At 37.8% G+C, this 12,357-nt stretch overlaps 1 protein-coding gene across 1 annotated transcript in view; it reads right to left on the reverse strand.

Moving 5' to 3' along the window:
* Nucleotides 1-10,495, reverse strand: part of TMEM68 (transmembrane protein 68) — an 87,329-nt gene extending 76,834 nt beyond the window's left edge. The window contains exon 1 of the mRNA XM_006888840.1: nt 10,171-10,495. Within this exon, the coding sequence (XP_006888902.1) occupies nt 10,171-10,495 (325 nt within the window). The remainder of the gene's footprint in view (nt 1-10,170) is intronic.
* Nucleotides 10,496-12,357: the final 1,862 nt, after the last annotated feature.

The following is a 12,357-nucleotide window of genomic DNA, read 5'->3' on the forward strand; positions in this document are numbered from 1 at the left end:
TCTGTTAAAAAAAAAAAATAAATAATAATAAAAAAATTTTTAAAAAAGGCTCTTCTCAGATCACAACTGCATAAAACTAAAAATGAAGAACAAGAGGATTAAAGATATACATATATATAACTACTCTTGTGTGTGCTAAATAACATCCTTCTAGAATACTATTGGGAGCGCTAGTGGCCTAGTGGTGAGAAGCTTCAAAGCATTCCTATGGCATGTGGTTTGAATCTACCAGCTGTTCAGCATGAGAAAGAAGGGCAGTCTCCTCCCTTGCTATTAATTGCCTTTGAAAATCTACCAGAGGGTAAGCTACAGATTGATTCCAACTCAGTGGTACACTACTGGGTTATGGAATATGGAATAAGAAATGAAATAAAAAGCTCCTTGAAACAAATGAAAATATGACATATCCAAACTTCTAGGACATAGCAAAGGTAGTCCTCAAAGAGCAGTTCATAGCAACAGAAAAACTCATAAAAATAGAAGAAAGAAGTAAAATAAATAATCTAACTCAAACAGAAAAAGAACAACAATATAATTCCACAACCCTCTAGATGAAAAGAAATTATGGAGACAAGAGCAGAAATCAATGAGAAAGCAAACAGAAAAACTGCTGACACCATCAACAAAACCAGGAGCTAGTTCTTCTGGTGTCAATAAAATAGACAAACTCTTGGTAAAATTAAGACAAGAAAGAGAAGGCGTAAATAACTCAAAGAAGAAATGCAAGAGTTGACATCACAACAGAACAAGCCGAAATTAAATTGCTAATTATGGAATATTATGAAAAACTATATTCTGGTAGAACAATCTCATTGATTTCACATGCAAGCAAGATTTTACTGAAGATTATCCAAAAACGAAAGGAACAGTACATCAGCAGAGAACTGCCAGAAGTCCAGGCTGGGTTTAGAAGGGGTCGTAGTACTAGGGATATTGTAGCTGATCTTAGATAGATCTTAGCTGAAAGCAGGGAATACCAGAGGAATGTCTGTGTTTCATTGACTATGCAAAGGTGTTTGACTGTGTGGATCATAACAAACTGTGGGTGACCCTGAGAAGAATGGGAATCCCAGAACACTTGATCGTTCTAATGTGAAACCTATACTTGGACCAGGAGGCAGTCATCAGAACAGAGCAAGGGAACACTGCATGGTTCAAAATTGGGAAGGGCGTACACCAGGGATGTGTCCTATCTACATACCTTTTCAACCTGTATGCAGAACAGATTATCCGGGAGGCTAGGCTCTATGAGGAGAAACATGGGGTCAAGATTGGTGGATGAGCTATCAACAATCTGCGTTATGGAGATGACACAACCCTGATTGCTGAAACTGGACCTGAAGCACCTGCTGCAGAGGATCAAGGACTGCAGCCTTCAATATGGATTGAGGCTCAATGTCAAGAAGACAAAGATTCTCACCACTCCGCCAATTGGCAGCATCGGACGGATGGCGAAGAGATTGAGATTGTTCACAGCTTTAGTTTGCTTGGCTCCACTGTCAACATTCTTGGCACCAGTAGCCAGGAAATTAAAAGGCGCATTGCCATGGGAAAGTCTGCAGTTAGGGATCTCTTCAAAGTACTGAAGAGCAATGGTGTCTCTCTGGAGACTAAGGTGCGTCTGATACAGGCCATGGTCTTCGCAATCAGAGAGTTGGACAATGACTAAGGAGGATAGAAGGAGAATTGATGCCTTTGGGCTGTGGTACTGGAGAAGAGTATTCAGAGTACTATGGACTGCTGGGAAAACAAACAGATTTATCCTAGAAAGGGTTAAACCGGGTGGCTCCTTGGAGACGATTCTGAGGCTTCGTTTGACATACTTTTGTCTTGTTGTAAAGAGAGACTGGTCCTTGGAGAAGGACATCATGCTTGGGAGGGTGGAGGGACGGCGCAGGAGGAGAAGGCCCTCTATGAGGTGGACTGATTCAGTGATTGGGATAATGGGGATGGGAATGTCAGAAACAGTGCATTTGGCACAGGGCAGAGCAGAGTTTAGGGCTGTTGTACATAGGGTCGTTATGAGTCGCAAGCGTCTCGACGGCACATAACAACACCGACGGCACATAACAACAACAACATATTCTGATAAATCTGAAAACCTAGAGGAAATGGGCAATTTCTTTGAAACTCATACCTTACCCAGACTAACACAGATAGATGTAGAACACTTAAACAGAATCATCACAAGGGAAGAAATTGAGCAGGACATAAAAAGACAAGACTCCCTCCTCCAAAAAAAAAGTCCCGGGTCAGATGGCTTCAGAACTGAATTCTATTACACATTCCAGAGACAAATTATCACCAATTCTACTTAAATGATTGTTCCACTCTTTGAAGTAAGCATAACCCTGATAACAACATCAGACACAGACATTACCAAAAAATAAATCCATAGGCAAATCTCTCTCAGGAATATAAATGCAAAAATCCTTAACAAAATCCTGGCAGATAGAATTCCATAGAGTATCAAAAAAATAATTTATCCTGTTCAAGTGGGATTTAACAGGTATGCAAGAATGGTTCAACATAAGAAAAACAATCAGTATCATTCATCACATTAACAAAGCAAAGAATAAGAACCACTGTGGTCCTATCAATTGATATAGAAAAGGCCTTTGGCAAAATCCACCATTCTTTATTAAAACATTCAAAAGAGAAACAAAAGGCAATTTACTCAACATTATGAAAAGAATGTATGCAAAAGCAAGAGCCAACATTGTTCTCAAAGGAGAAACACTAAAGATATTCCCCCTTGCTGACTATCACCACTCCTACTCAATACTGTATTGCAAGTACTTGCTAGGGCAATAAGACAAGAGATGGAACTAAGAAGCACCCAAATAGGAAAAAAGACATAAAATGGTTACTATATGCAAGCGACACGATAGTGTACACAGAAAAGTCTGAAGATTCAGCAAAAAACTGTTATTCATAGTGGACCAATTTAGTCAAGTTCAATTTACAAAAATTAGTGGGATTTCTCTACAGTAACAAAGAAAATATGGAATAGGAAACTAGGAAAGCAATATCATTTACAATAGCCAACCACCTGCCTGAGACACTTGGAAATAAACCTAACTAAAGACACAAAAACATTTATAAGGAAAACTATAAATGGCTACTGCAAGAAACAATGGGACCTAACTAAATAGAAAAATGTGCCACTCTCCCATGGAGCAGCTGATGGATTGGAACCAAATTGCAGATTCTTACCCTTAGGCCATCAGAATTCTAATTGTTCATGAATAAGAAGACTCAACATAGTAAAAAAGACATTTTTGCCAAAAGCAATTTACATAGTTGATGCAATACCAATACAGATACCAAACTCACTTTTCATAGAAAAGGTAATTGGCAAGGTTATCCCAAATAAGCAAAGCTCTTCTGAAAAACAAAAATGAAGTGGGAGGCTGAGAACTCCTTGTTCTCAAAACTTGCTACAAAGCAATAATAACCAAAACACCACAATACTGGCACAATGACAGAAACAAATCAATGGAACAGAATTGAGAACCCAGAAGTTAACCCATCTACCTAAGGTCAACTGATATTCAACAAGAAAACAAAACCTATTAAATGGGAAAACGACAATCTCTTCAACAAATGGTGCTGGCAAAACTGGACTGCTACTTGCAGTAAGCTGAAACAGGATGTACTACAGCTCTAACCATACACAAAAAATCAACTCAAGGTGGATCAGAGACCTAGAGGTAAAGCCAAAATCATAAAGATCCTAAGAGACAAAATGGGGCGCAACTTAGAAGGCCTATCCTATGGTATAAATAGGCTTGCAAATACAGATAGAAATACACAAACCTGAGAGGACAACATTGAAAATTGGGATCTTCTAAATTAACTCCTTTTGTGTTTCAAAAACTTTCAAAAGAGAACTAAGAGAAGGAAACTGAGAAAGGAAGACTATCTACAACAGAAACCACAAATTCAGATACTTGGGAAAGAAAAGAACTAGAGACACAAAAGGTCTGTACAAAGAAAACTACAGAACATTCCTTCAAGACACAATAAAATAACTAAATAAATGGAACTATATGCCCTGTTCATGGATGTTTTTGTTAATTGCTTTCAAGTCACACACGACTCATAGTGACCCTATGAAAAAAAGGCCTGAAGCCCTTCTACAACTATTGTTGTGTGCCATCAAGTCACTTGCGACTCATAGCGACCCTATATGCAAGAGCTCTAAATGCCGTTCTATCCTGTGCCATCTCAAACGCACTCGTTCCCACCACTCGTCACAGAATCGATCCATCTTACCGAAGGTCTTGCTCTCCTTCGCCGCCCCTCCACTCTGCCAAGGAAATCCCTCTCCAAGGACCAGTCCCTCCTTGCAACATGCCCAAAGTATGTCACACAAAGCTTCAGAATGCTTGACTCCAAGTAACAGCCCGGCTTCACCTTCTCCAGGACAAATCTGTTTGTTCTCCTGGCAGTCCATGGTATATTCAACACTCTTCACCAGCACCACAGTTCAAAGGCATCAATTCTCTTTCTATCATCCCTACTCAGTGTCCAACTCTGTGATGCATAGCACGTAATTGGGAAGACTATAGACCGGATCAGGCGCACCTTAGTCTCCAGCCCGATGATGTTGTTCTTCAGTACTCTTGAGAAGTCCCTCACAGCTGACTTTCCCAATGCAATTCGTCACTTGATTTGCTGGCTGCTGTTACAAAGAGTGCTGACTGTGGAGCCAAGTAAACTAAAACTGTTACTATCTCAATCCCTTCACCATCCATACTGATGCTGCCAATTGGCCCAGTGGTGAGAATCTTTGTTTTCTTGATGTTGAGCTTCAATTCGTATAGGAGGCTGCGGTCCTTGACCTTCTGCAGCAAGCACTTCAGGTTCTCCTCAGTTTCAGCAAGCAGGGTTGTGTCATCTGCATAACGCAGGTTTGATGACTCTTCCCCCAACCCTGAGGCCACACTCCTCCTCGTACAGCCCAGCATCTTGGAAGATATGTTCTGCATACAGATTGAAAAGGTATGGAGACAGAATACATCCCTGAAGAACCCCCTTCTTGAATTTGAACCATGCAGTGTCTCCTTGCTCTGTTCTGACAACTGCCCGTTGGTCCAAGTATAGATTTTACATTAGCACAATCAAATGTTCTGGTATTCCCATTCTTCTCAGAGTCAGCCACAGCTTGTTGTGATCCACACCGTTAAAAGCCTTTGCATAGTGAATGAAGCACAGATAGACATTCTTCTGGTATTCTTTGCTTTCTGCCAAGATCTATCTAACATTAGCTATAATATCCCTAGTACCATGACCTCTTCTAAATCCAGCCTGCACATCTGGCAGTTCTCTGTTGACATATTGTTCCAAACGTTTTTGGATCATTTTCAGCAGAATCTTGCTTGCATGTGATATTAATGATATTGTTTGATAATTTCCGCACCCTGTGGGTCACGTTTCTTTGGAATGGGAACAAATATTGATCTTTTCCAGTCAGTCGGCCAGCTGGCTGTCCTAGGTGGTGGAGTAAGGGAAGGGTGGATAAAAAAACAAAAAAAAACCCAAAAACCCAACAACAAAAACATGTAGTGGGGGTGGGCAGCAACACTGAATCTATTGGTCATTTTTATGACTGGGCAAATGTATTTCACCTGCTGTTTTCTGTGGAATGATTATCTGTCAGATATTATTATACATATTTAAAGATTGAGACAGTCTAGGAAGAAGGATTGGCCAATCACTTCTGAAATGACCGGTCTTCGAAAACCCTATGTACAATAGAGTACACTTAGACTATCATTTGGACTAACAGAAATGGCAATTGAAACTGAGATCTTAGAAATGGAAACACAGAGAAAGAGGAATAGCTGTAAGAAGACACTGGTGATTGGAACGTGGAATGTGAGAAGCATGAATGTAGGAAAATTGGACATTGTTAAAAAAGAAATGGAACACACAAATATTGACATACTAGGTATTGGCTAAATGAGATGGCCTGGCATGGGACATTTTGAACCAGATGATAATATGATTTACTATGCTGGGAATGAAAAGGTGAGAAAAAAATGGGATTGGTTTCATAATTAAAAAAGTCATTTCTAGATCTATCCTGAAATACAGTGTGGTGAGCGACAGGATAATATCCATACGCATACAAAGAAGTCCAGTGAATACCACTATCATTCAAATATATGCACCAACAACTAGAGCCAAAGAGGAGGAAATAGCAGATTTCTACCAAATCTTGCAGTCAGAAATTGATCAAACATGTAATCAAGATGCATTAATAATAATGGGTGACTGGAATGCAAAGGTTGGGAACAGGGAAGAAGGATCAGTAGCTGGAAAACATGGGCTCGGTGAGAGAAATGAGGCTGGAGATAGAATGACAGAGTTCTGCAAATTCAATGATTTATTCATTGCAAATACCTTTTATAAGAAACAAATGCAGGCTATACACATGGATTTCACCTGATGGTATGCATAGGAATCAAATTGATTACATTTGTGGAAAGACATGTTGGAGAAGTTCAATATCAGCATTGAAAACTAGGCCGGGTGCTGATTGTGGGACAGACCACCAACTACTCATACGCAAGTTCAAGCTGAAGTTGAGGAAAATTAAATCAAGTCCACGGGAAACAAAATTTGACCTTAAGTCTGTCCCACTCAAATTTCAAAACTATCTCAGGAACAGGTTTGAGGCCTTGAGCACCAATCAGCGTAGACCAAATGAGCTCTGGGAGGATATCAAGAAAATCATCCCTGAAGAACGCAAAAGATCATTACAAAGGCTGAAGAAGAAGAAGAAAAGACCAAGATGGATGTCAGATGAGACTCTGAGTATTGCATTAGAGCGCTGAGAAGCCAAAGCTAAAGGAAGAAACCAAGAAGTCAAAGAGCTGAACAGAAAACTTCAAAAGGCAGCTTGAAGACAAAGCAACATACTATAATGAAATGTGCAGAGAGCTGGAGTCAGAAACTCAAAAGGGCAAAACTCGCTCAGCATTTCTTAAGCTGAAGGAACTGAAAAACCAATTCAAGCCACGGGTGGCAATACTTAAGGATACTTTGGGTAGAATGTTAAATGATCCAGGAAGTATCAAGAGAAGATGGAAGGAGTACACAGAGTCACTGTATCAGAAGGAATTGGCTGACACAGAAGAATTTCATGAAATAATGTATGAGCAAGAGCCTAGGGTGATGAAGGAGGAAGTTCAAATTGCTCTGAAGGAACTGGCAAAAAACAAGGCTCCAGGAGTTGACGGCATACCAATTGACCTATTTCAACAAACAGACACTGCCCTGGATGTGCTCACTCTACAAATATACACATGTATCAAAGTTCAAGAGTTTTCTGAGGCATGTTATTTAGGAAGTGGATGCCACTCTTGCTTCCAAGCAGGACAGGAAGACTGAATATTGTGAAAATGGCAATCCTACCAAAAACAATCTACATGTTCAACAGAAGTGCAATACATATACCAAATTTATTTTTCAAGGAGATCGAAAGGGAAATTGTCATGCTTATTTGGAGAGGAAAGAGACCCCTGGATAAAGAAAGCACATCTGAAAAGCAAAAATGAAGTGGGAGGCATAGAATTCTCTGACCTCAAAACCTACCACAGAGCAGTAGTAACCAAAACAGCATGGTACTGGTACAATGACAGGCACATAGACCAATGGAGCAGAATGGAGAACCCAAAAATGGATCCATCAATATTTGGTCAACTGATGTACAACAAAGAAATAAAACCTATCAAATAGGGAAACTACAACCTCTTAAACAAATGGTGTTAGTAAATTGGACTGTTACCTGCAGAAAAGCTGAACAAGAACCCACATCTCACCCATATACAAAACTCACTCAAGGTCGATCAGAGACTTGAAATAAAACGCAAAATCATAAATTTTATCAGAGACAAACAGGAATCAAGCCTAGATGACCTAGTCTATAGTATATAAAGACTGCCAGATACAGCCTGAAATGTACAATTTGAAGAGAATAAAACTGATGAATGAGACCTTCTAAAGATTAAATCCCTGTGAGTAGCAAAAGCATTCTGCAACAGAATGAAAAGAAAACCTACTGATTGAGGAAAAAAACATTTGGCAACACCATTTCAGACAAGGGTCTCATATCAAAAGTGTACAGAATCCTGTAGGGCCTCCACAAGGAAAAGACTGATAACACAATTATGAAATGGACAATAGACATGGGAAGACTTTTCAGAGGAAGATATTTGATTAGCCAACACACAAAAAAATGCTCAAATTCACTGGCAGTAAGAGATGCAAATCAAAACCACAACGAGACACCATCTCACTCCAGTAGCAGTGGCAAAGTTTAACAGGACAGCAAGTAATAAATGTTGGAGAGGATGTGGAAAGATAGGCAATCTTATATACTGCTGGTGGGATTGTAAAATGGTACAACCACTCTGGCAGACAGTTTGGCATTTCCTCAGAAAGCTAAACATAGAAATTCTATTCCACTGCTTACTTAGAATATACACTGAGAAAATTAGAACTGAGGCACAAATGGAGATTTGTACACCAATGTTCATAGTAGTAGCATTATTCACCACAGCAAGAACATGGACACCACCCAAATGTCCAACCAAAATGGAATGGACTGAGAAAGTATGGTACATTCACATGATAGAATACTACACAGCACACAGAAGCAATGATTTTGGAAATAAAAGGACTGGAGAGCATTATGCTGAGTGAACCCAGTCCCATAAGGAGAAGTAAGATCATTATTGTCAAAATTGGCAATTAGTAAAATGTGTATGAGGATCCAAGGTGGGGGAGGGGGAGAGTTGAAGGGTGAGGATGAGCCAGAAGGTAATCATAAGGTGGCACAATTTGATGGGTGGAGGGCAGGGTGGATAAAGGAAATGGGAAAGATCTGGTGTGAAAAACAATGATAGGAACTTTGTAACTAAACCAGTATATACAATAAAAAGTTTATTTATAATTTAAAAAAACAAAAACAAAACAAAAAACTCCAAAAGCCTTTTCAATAGGGTGAAAAGAAAACCTACAGACTGAGAAGAAAATATTTGGCAATGACATAGCAACACAAAGGTCTCATAATAAAAATTTACAGACTACAGAGTCTCCACAAGCAAAAGACTGATAACCCAATCACAAAATGAGTAAAAGACATGCAAAGACTTTCCTCAGAGGAAGACATCTGGATGACCAACAGACCCAAGAACAAATGCTCAAAATCACTAACAATAAAAGATGCAAATCCAAATCACAGTAAGATACAACCTCACTCCAGTAGGAGGAGCAAAGTTAAAGAGGACAGCAAGCAATAAATGTTAGAGAGGATGTAAAGATATTGAATCTCTTGTGTACTGCTGGTGAGACTGTAAAATGGTACAACCATCCTGGAAGGCAGTTTGTCATTTCATCAAAAAGGTGAACATAGAAATCTCACATGATCCAGCTATTGCACTCCTGGAAAGTAGAATTGTGACAAGGCAATAGTAGCCACAGATCAATGGTGATTAAATTTTTTTTTCTTTATTTTATAAATGATCATTTGAAACACTACGTGAATGCAGGAATGTGTAAAACATAATGTATGTGAATGGTATGCAATGTATATGAATTTTGTATACAAATCAATATAAAATAATGTAGAAGAAAAAAAACTAGTCACACTTCTTAAGTAATAAAGGCAAAAATATACTACAAAGAAATTTACTGCCATCTCATGCATTCATTCATTGATTCTTATGGAAGGAATCAAACAAAATAGATAAACTGGAGTGTGTCAATTATATTTAACTTTTTAAAAATACACTGCACTGGAAAAGTTAAACTTACTTGGAATAAACTAAAAGGAGATGCCAAATAATGAAAGCATTTTCAAAACTCTTCTAGAATATTAAGTCTCTCATTTTTAAATCTAATCATCAAGTATAATATTTTAGTATGTAACAGCAATCTGCACAGCTGTGTGCCTTTAATAGAACCCAATGTGTTTGGAAAAGTCATTTAAGAATAGCATACACATGAATATTTTGAACAAACAGATAAAAGGAAATCTATCTATCCCTTCCATTGTATTTTCTGGTGTCTTCCTGTTAATTATACTAGAATTGTGACACAATTCTGGTGACACACATTCAAATAGCAACCATAACAAATGAGTGCTTTTTCTCTTACCATGCCAAACTGCTGCATGCCCATCCCAGAGAGTTGCCACTGTTTTTCTTGCACCATTCCATAAATTATGAGAATAAGCTTCTTTTAATACATTCTTCCTCTTATAAATATGCAAGAAAATAATTGTCAGATAGAGAAGAAAGATAGTGAAATAAGGAAGTATTAAAAGTATGAGTGGTGTAAAAACCCATAAGAGATAGTTTACAAAATTCAAATAGTCCTCCAATTGCTCCACACCAAACCATTCTTCAAGTATGTGAATAAGACAAATCATATAGGGCACTGAATCCTGTCCAGCACTACAAGTCTGATTTTTGTCTATCATTTTTCTTTAGGTGAAAATGATAAATTCTGTTTGTTTCTTCATTGTCATAGCAGCTCTTTCATCTTGCCACTAGAAAGGAAAATACAAAATTATTTTCGTCACAACACAAAAATTATTTCAGTATGCATAAATACTAAGTCATTTTTACTGCAGATTTAAATGTGAAAATTACAAGAGTATTAACTGTCCTCTTACAAACTTAAATTTTCACATCATTTGCAAGCTGTATAAGAAGAGAAAATAGAGCTGATGAAGAATGAAATTTCAGATAGATCCTAGTACATTAAATTAGTTCATGTATAATAGTTCATATTGTAATAGATCATGTTGGTCTTGTATCTTAAATGGATTTATAGTAACCTGTTCTTTTTTTAATATTAAAAAAAGTCAGTATCTGATTCAATAATAACCTAATCTTTTTAGAACATGATAATACTTGTTTTTGAGTATTTTATAGAAAAGTTGGATTTTCATTCATTCCTCCCTCCCCCGACCTTTGCCCCTCATCTATTCTTTTGGAATTGGTACAACAACAATTTATCAGTATTATTTTAAAATTCATTAAAAATTCTAAGTCACAGATGACTAAAAAGCTCAGCTATAAAGGTGGGTGACTTTAATCTGTAGCCCTCAGGCCTGGTTTTAATTGTTTTTGGTCAAACATTCTTCTGAGTGGTATAGTACCGGTCTGTCCATTTGCTGTACGGAGGTAACTCATGGTTTCTGTGATGCTGAACACTGTGACACTGATGTGTCTAATGTGATAATGGCTACCCACGGTGGACAGTGTTTGGTGGAGCTCTCTGATTAAAGCAAGTTTGGAAGCAGGAGTGGCATCCAGTTCCGTAACAGCTTGCCTCTGGAAAATCTATGAACTTGGAGAAATGATGTAAGTTATACAAGTGTTAAGGTCTTTCGTTCACTGGGTCACTATGAGTTGTCTACAACTCAACGGCGCATAACAGCAACAATACAACTTACTCTCTAAAACTCATTTGACTCACCTGAAATTAGGATCTTGTCCCAAGCTTCAACATGTGTATTCTGAAAAATAGAGTATGTGATTAATAAAACTTGATTCCTAGTATTAAGATTTATCTAAAATAAAAAGCAAGAGATAGCATAACTGATTGGAAAACTTGCTTATAACACCACACTCAAGCTTTGAAAAACACAAAAATCATTATTCCCTATCATATAATTTTAATGGAAATCATCTCAAATCCTTTGAGGATGAGACAGAAAATTAAAGAAATGAATGGGGAGAAAAAGACACATAGATTCAATTTTATGTTGTCTTTATGCTAAAGTGACCTTGCTAACTGATTAAGTAGCAAAGCATGTACTTTTAATTCTTTCAAGGGTGGAGGATTTAGTTTAACTACTTTGTAACTAATAGCATTTACTTGTGACAAATCAGGACCTTACTGACAACACAAACTGAACATAACACACATTAAGATGTAAAATTAAACTTTAGACTTTATGTACATAGTATTATCAATCCACATAAAAAGAACAGCTAAAATGTTATTTTGATCATTTACAGTGAAACAGCGTAAAACTTAGTACTTTTTAAAAAAAATTTTATTATTTTTGTGTGTGTACCGTCAAATTGGTACTATGCTGCATTGAAAAACAAGGAACTCATGCAATATTACTCAAAACAGGTGACCCTGGAGGACATTATGCTGAGTGAAGTATCTCAGTCACAAAAGAACAAATACTGCATGGTGCCACTGTTGTTAAAAAGGACTGACATCAGGGTTGGGGGGAGACTGAGAAAGACGGGTTCAATAATGTATACTGCACTGCAGATAAGGGAGAAAACTATTTAAAAGGGATATGTGATTAGGTATTTT

Source organism: Elephantulus edwardii, unplaced genomic scaffold (genome assembly GCF_000299155.1).
Source record: "Elephantulus edwardii isolate Elephantulus edwardi_28Jun2011 unplaced genomic scaffold, EleEdw1.0 scaffold00072, whole genome shotgun sequence".
In the NCBI taxonomy this organism is placed as follows: Eukaryota; Metazoa; Chordata; class Mammalia; order Macroscelidea; family Macroscelididae; genus Elephantulus; species Elephantulus edwardii.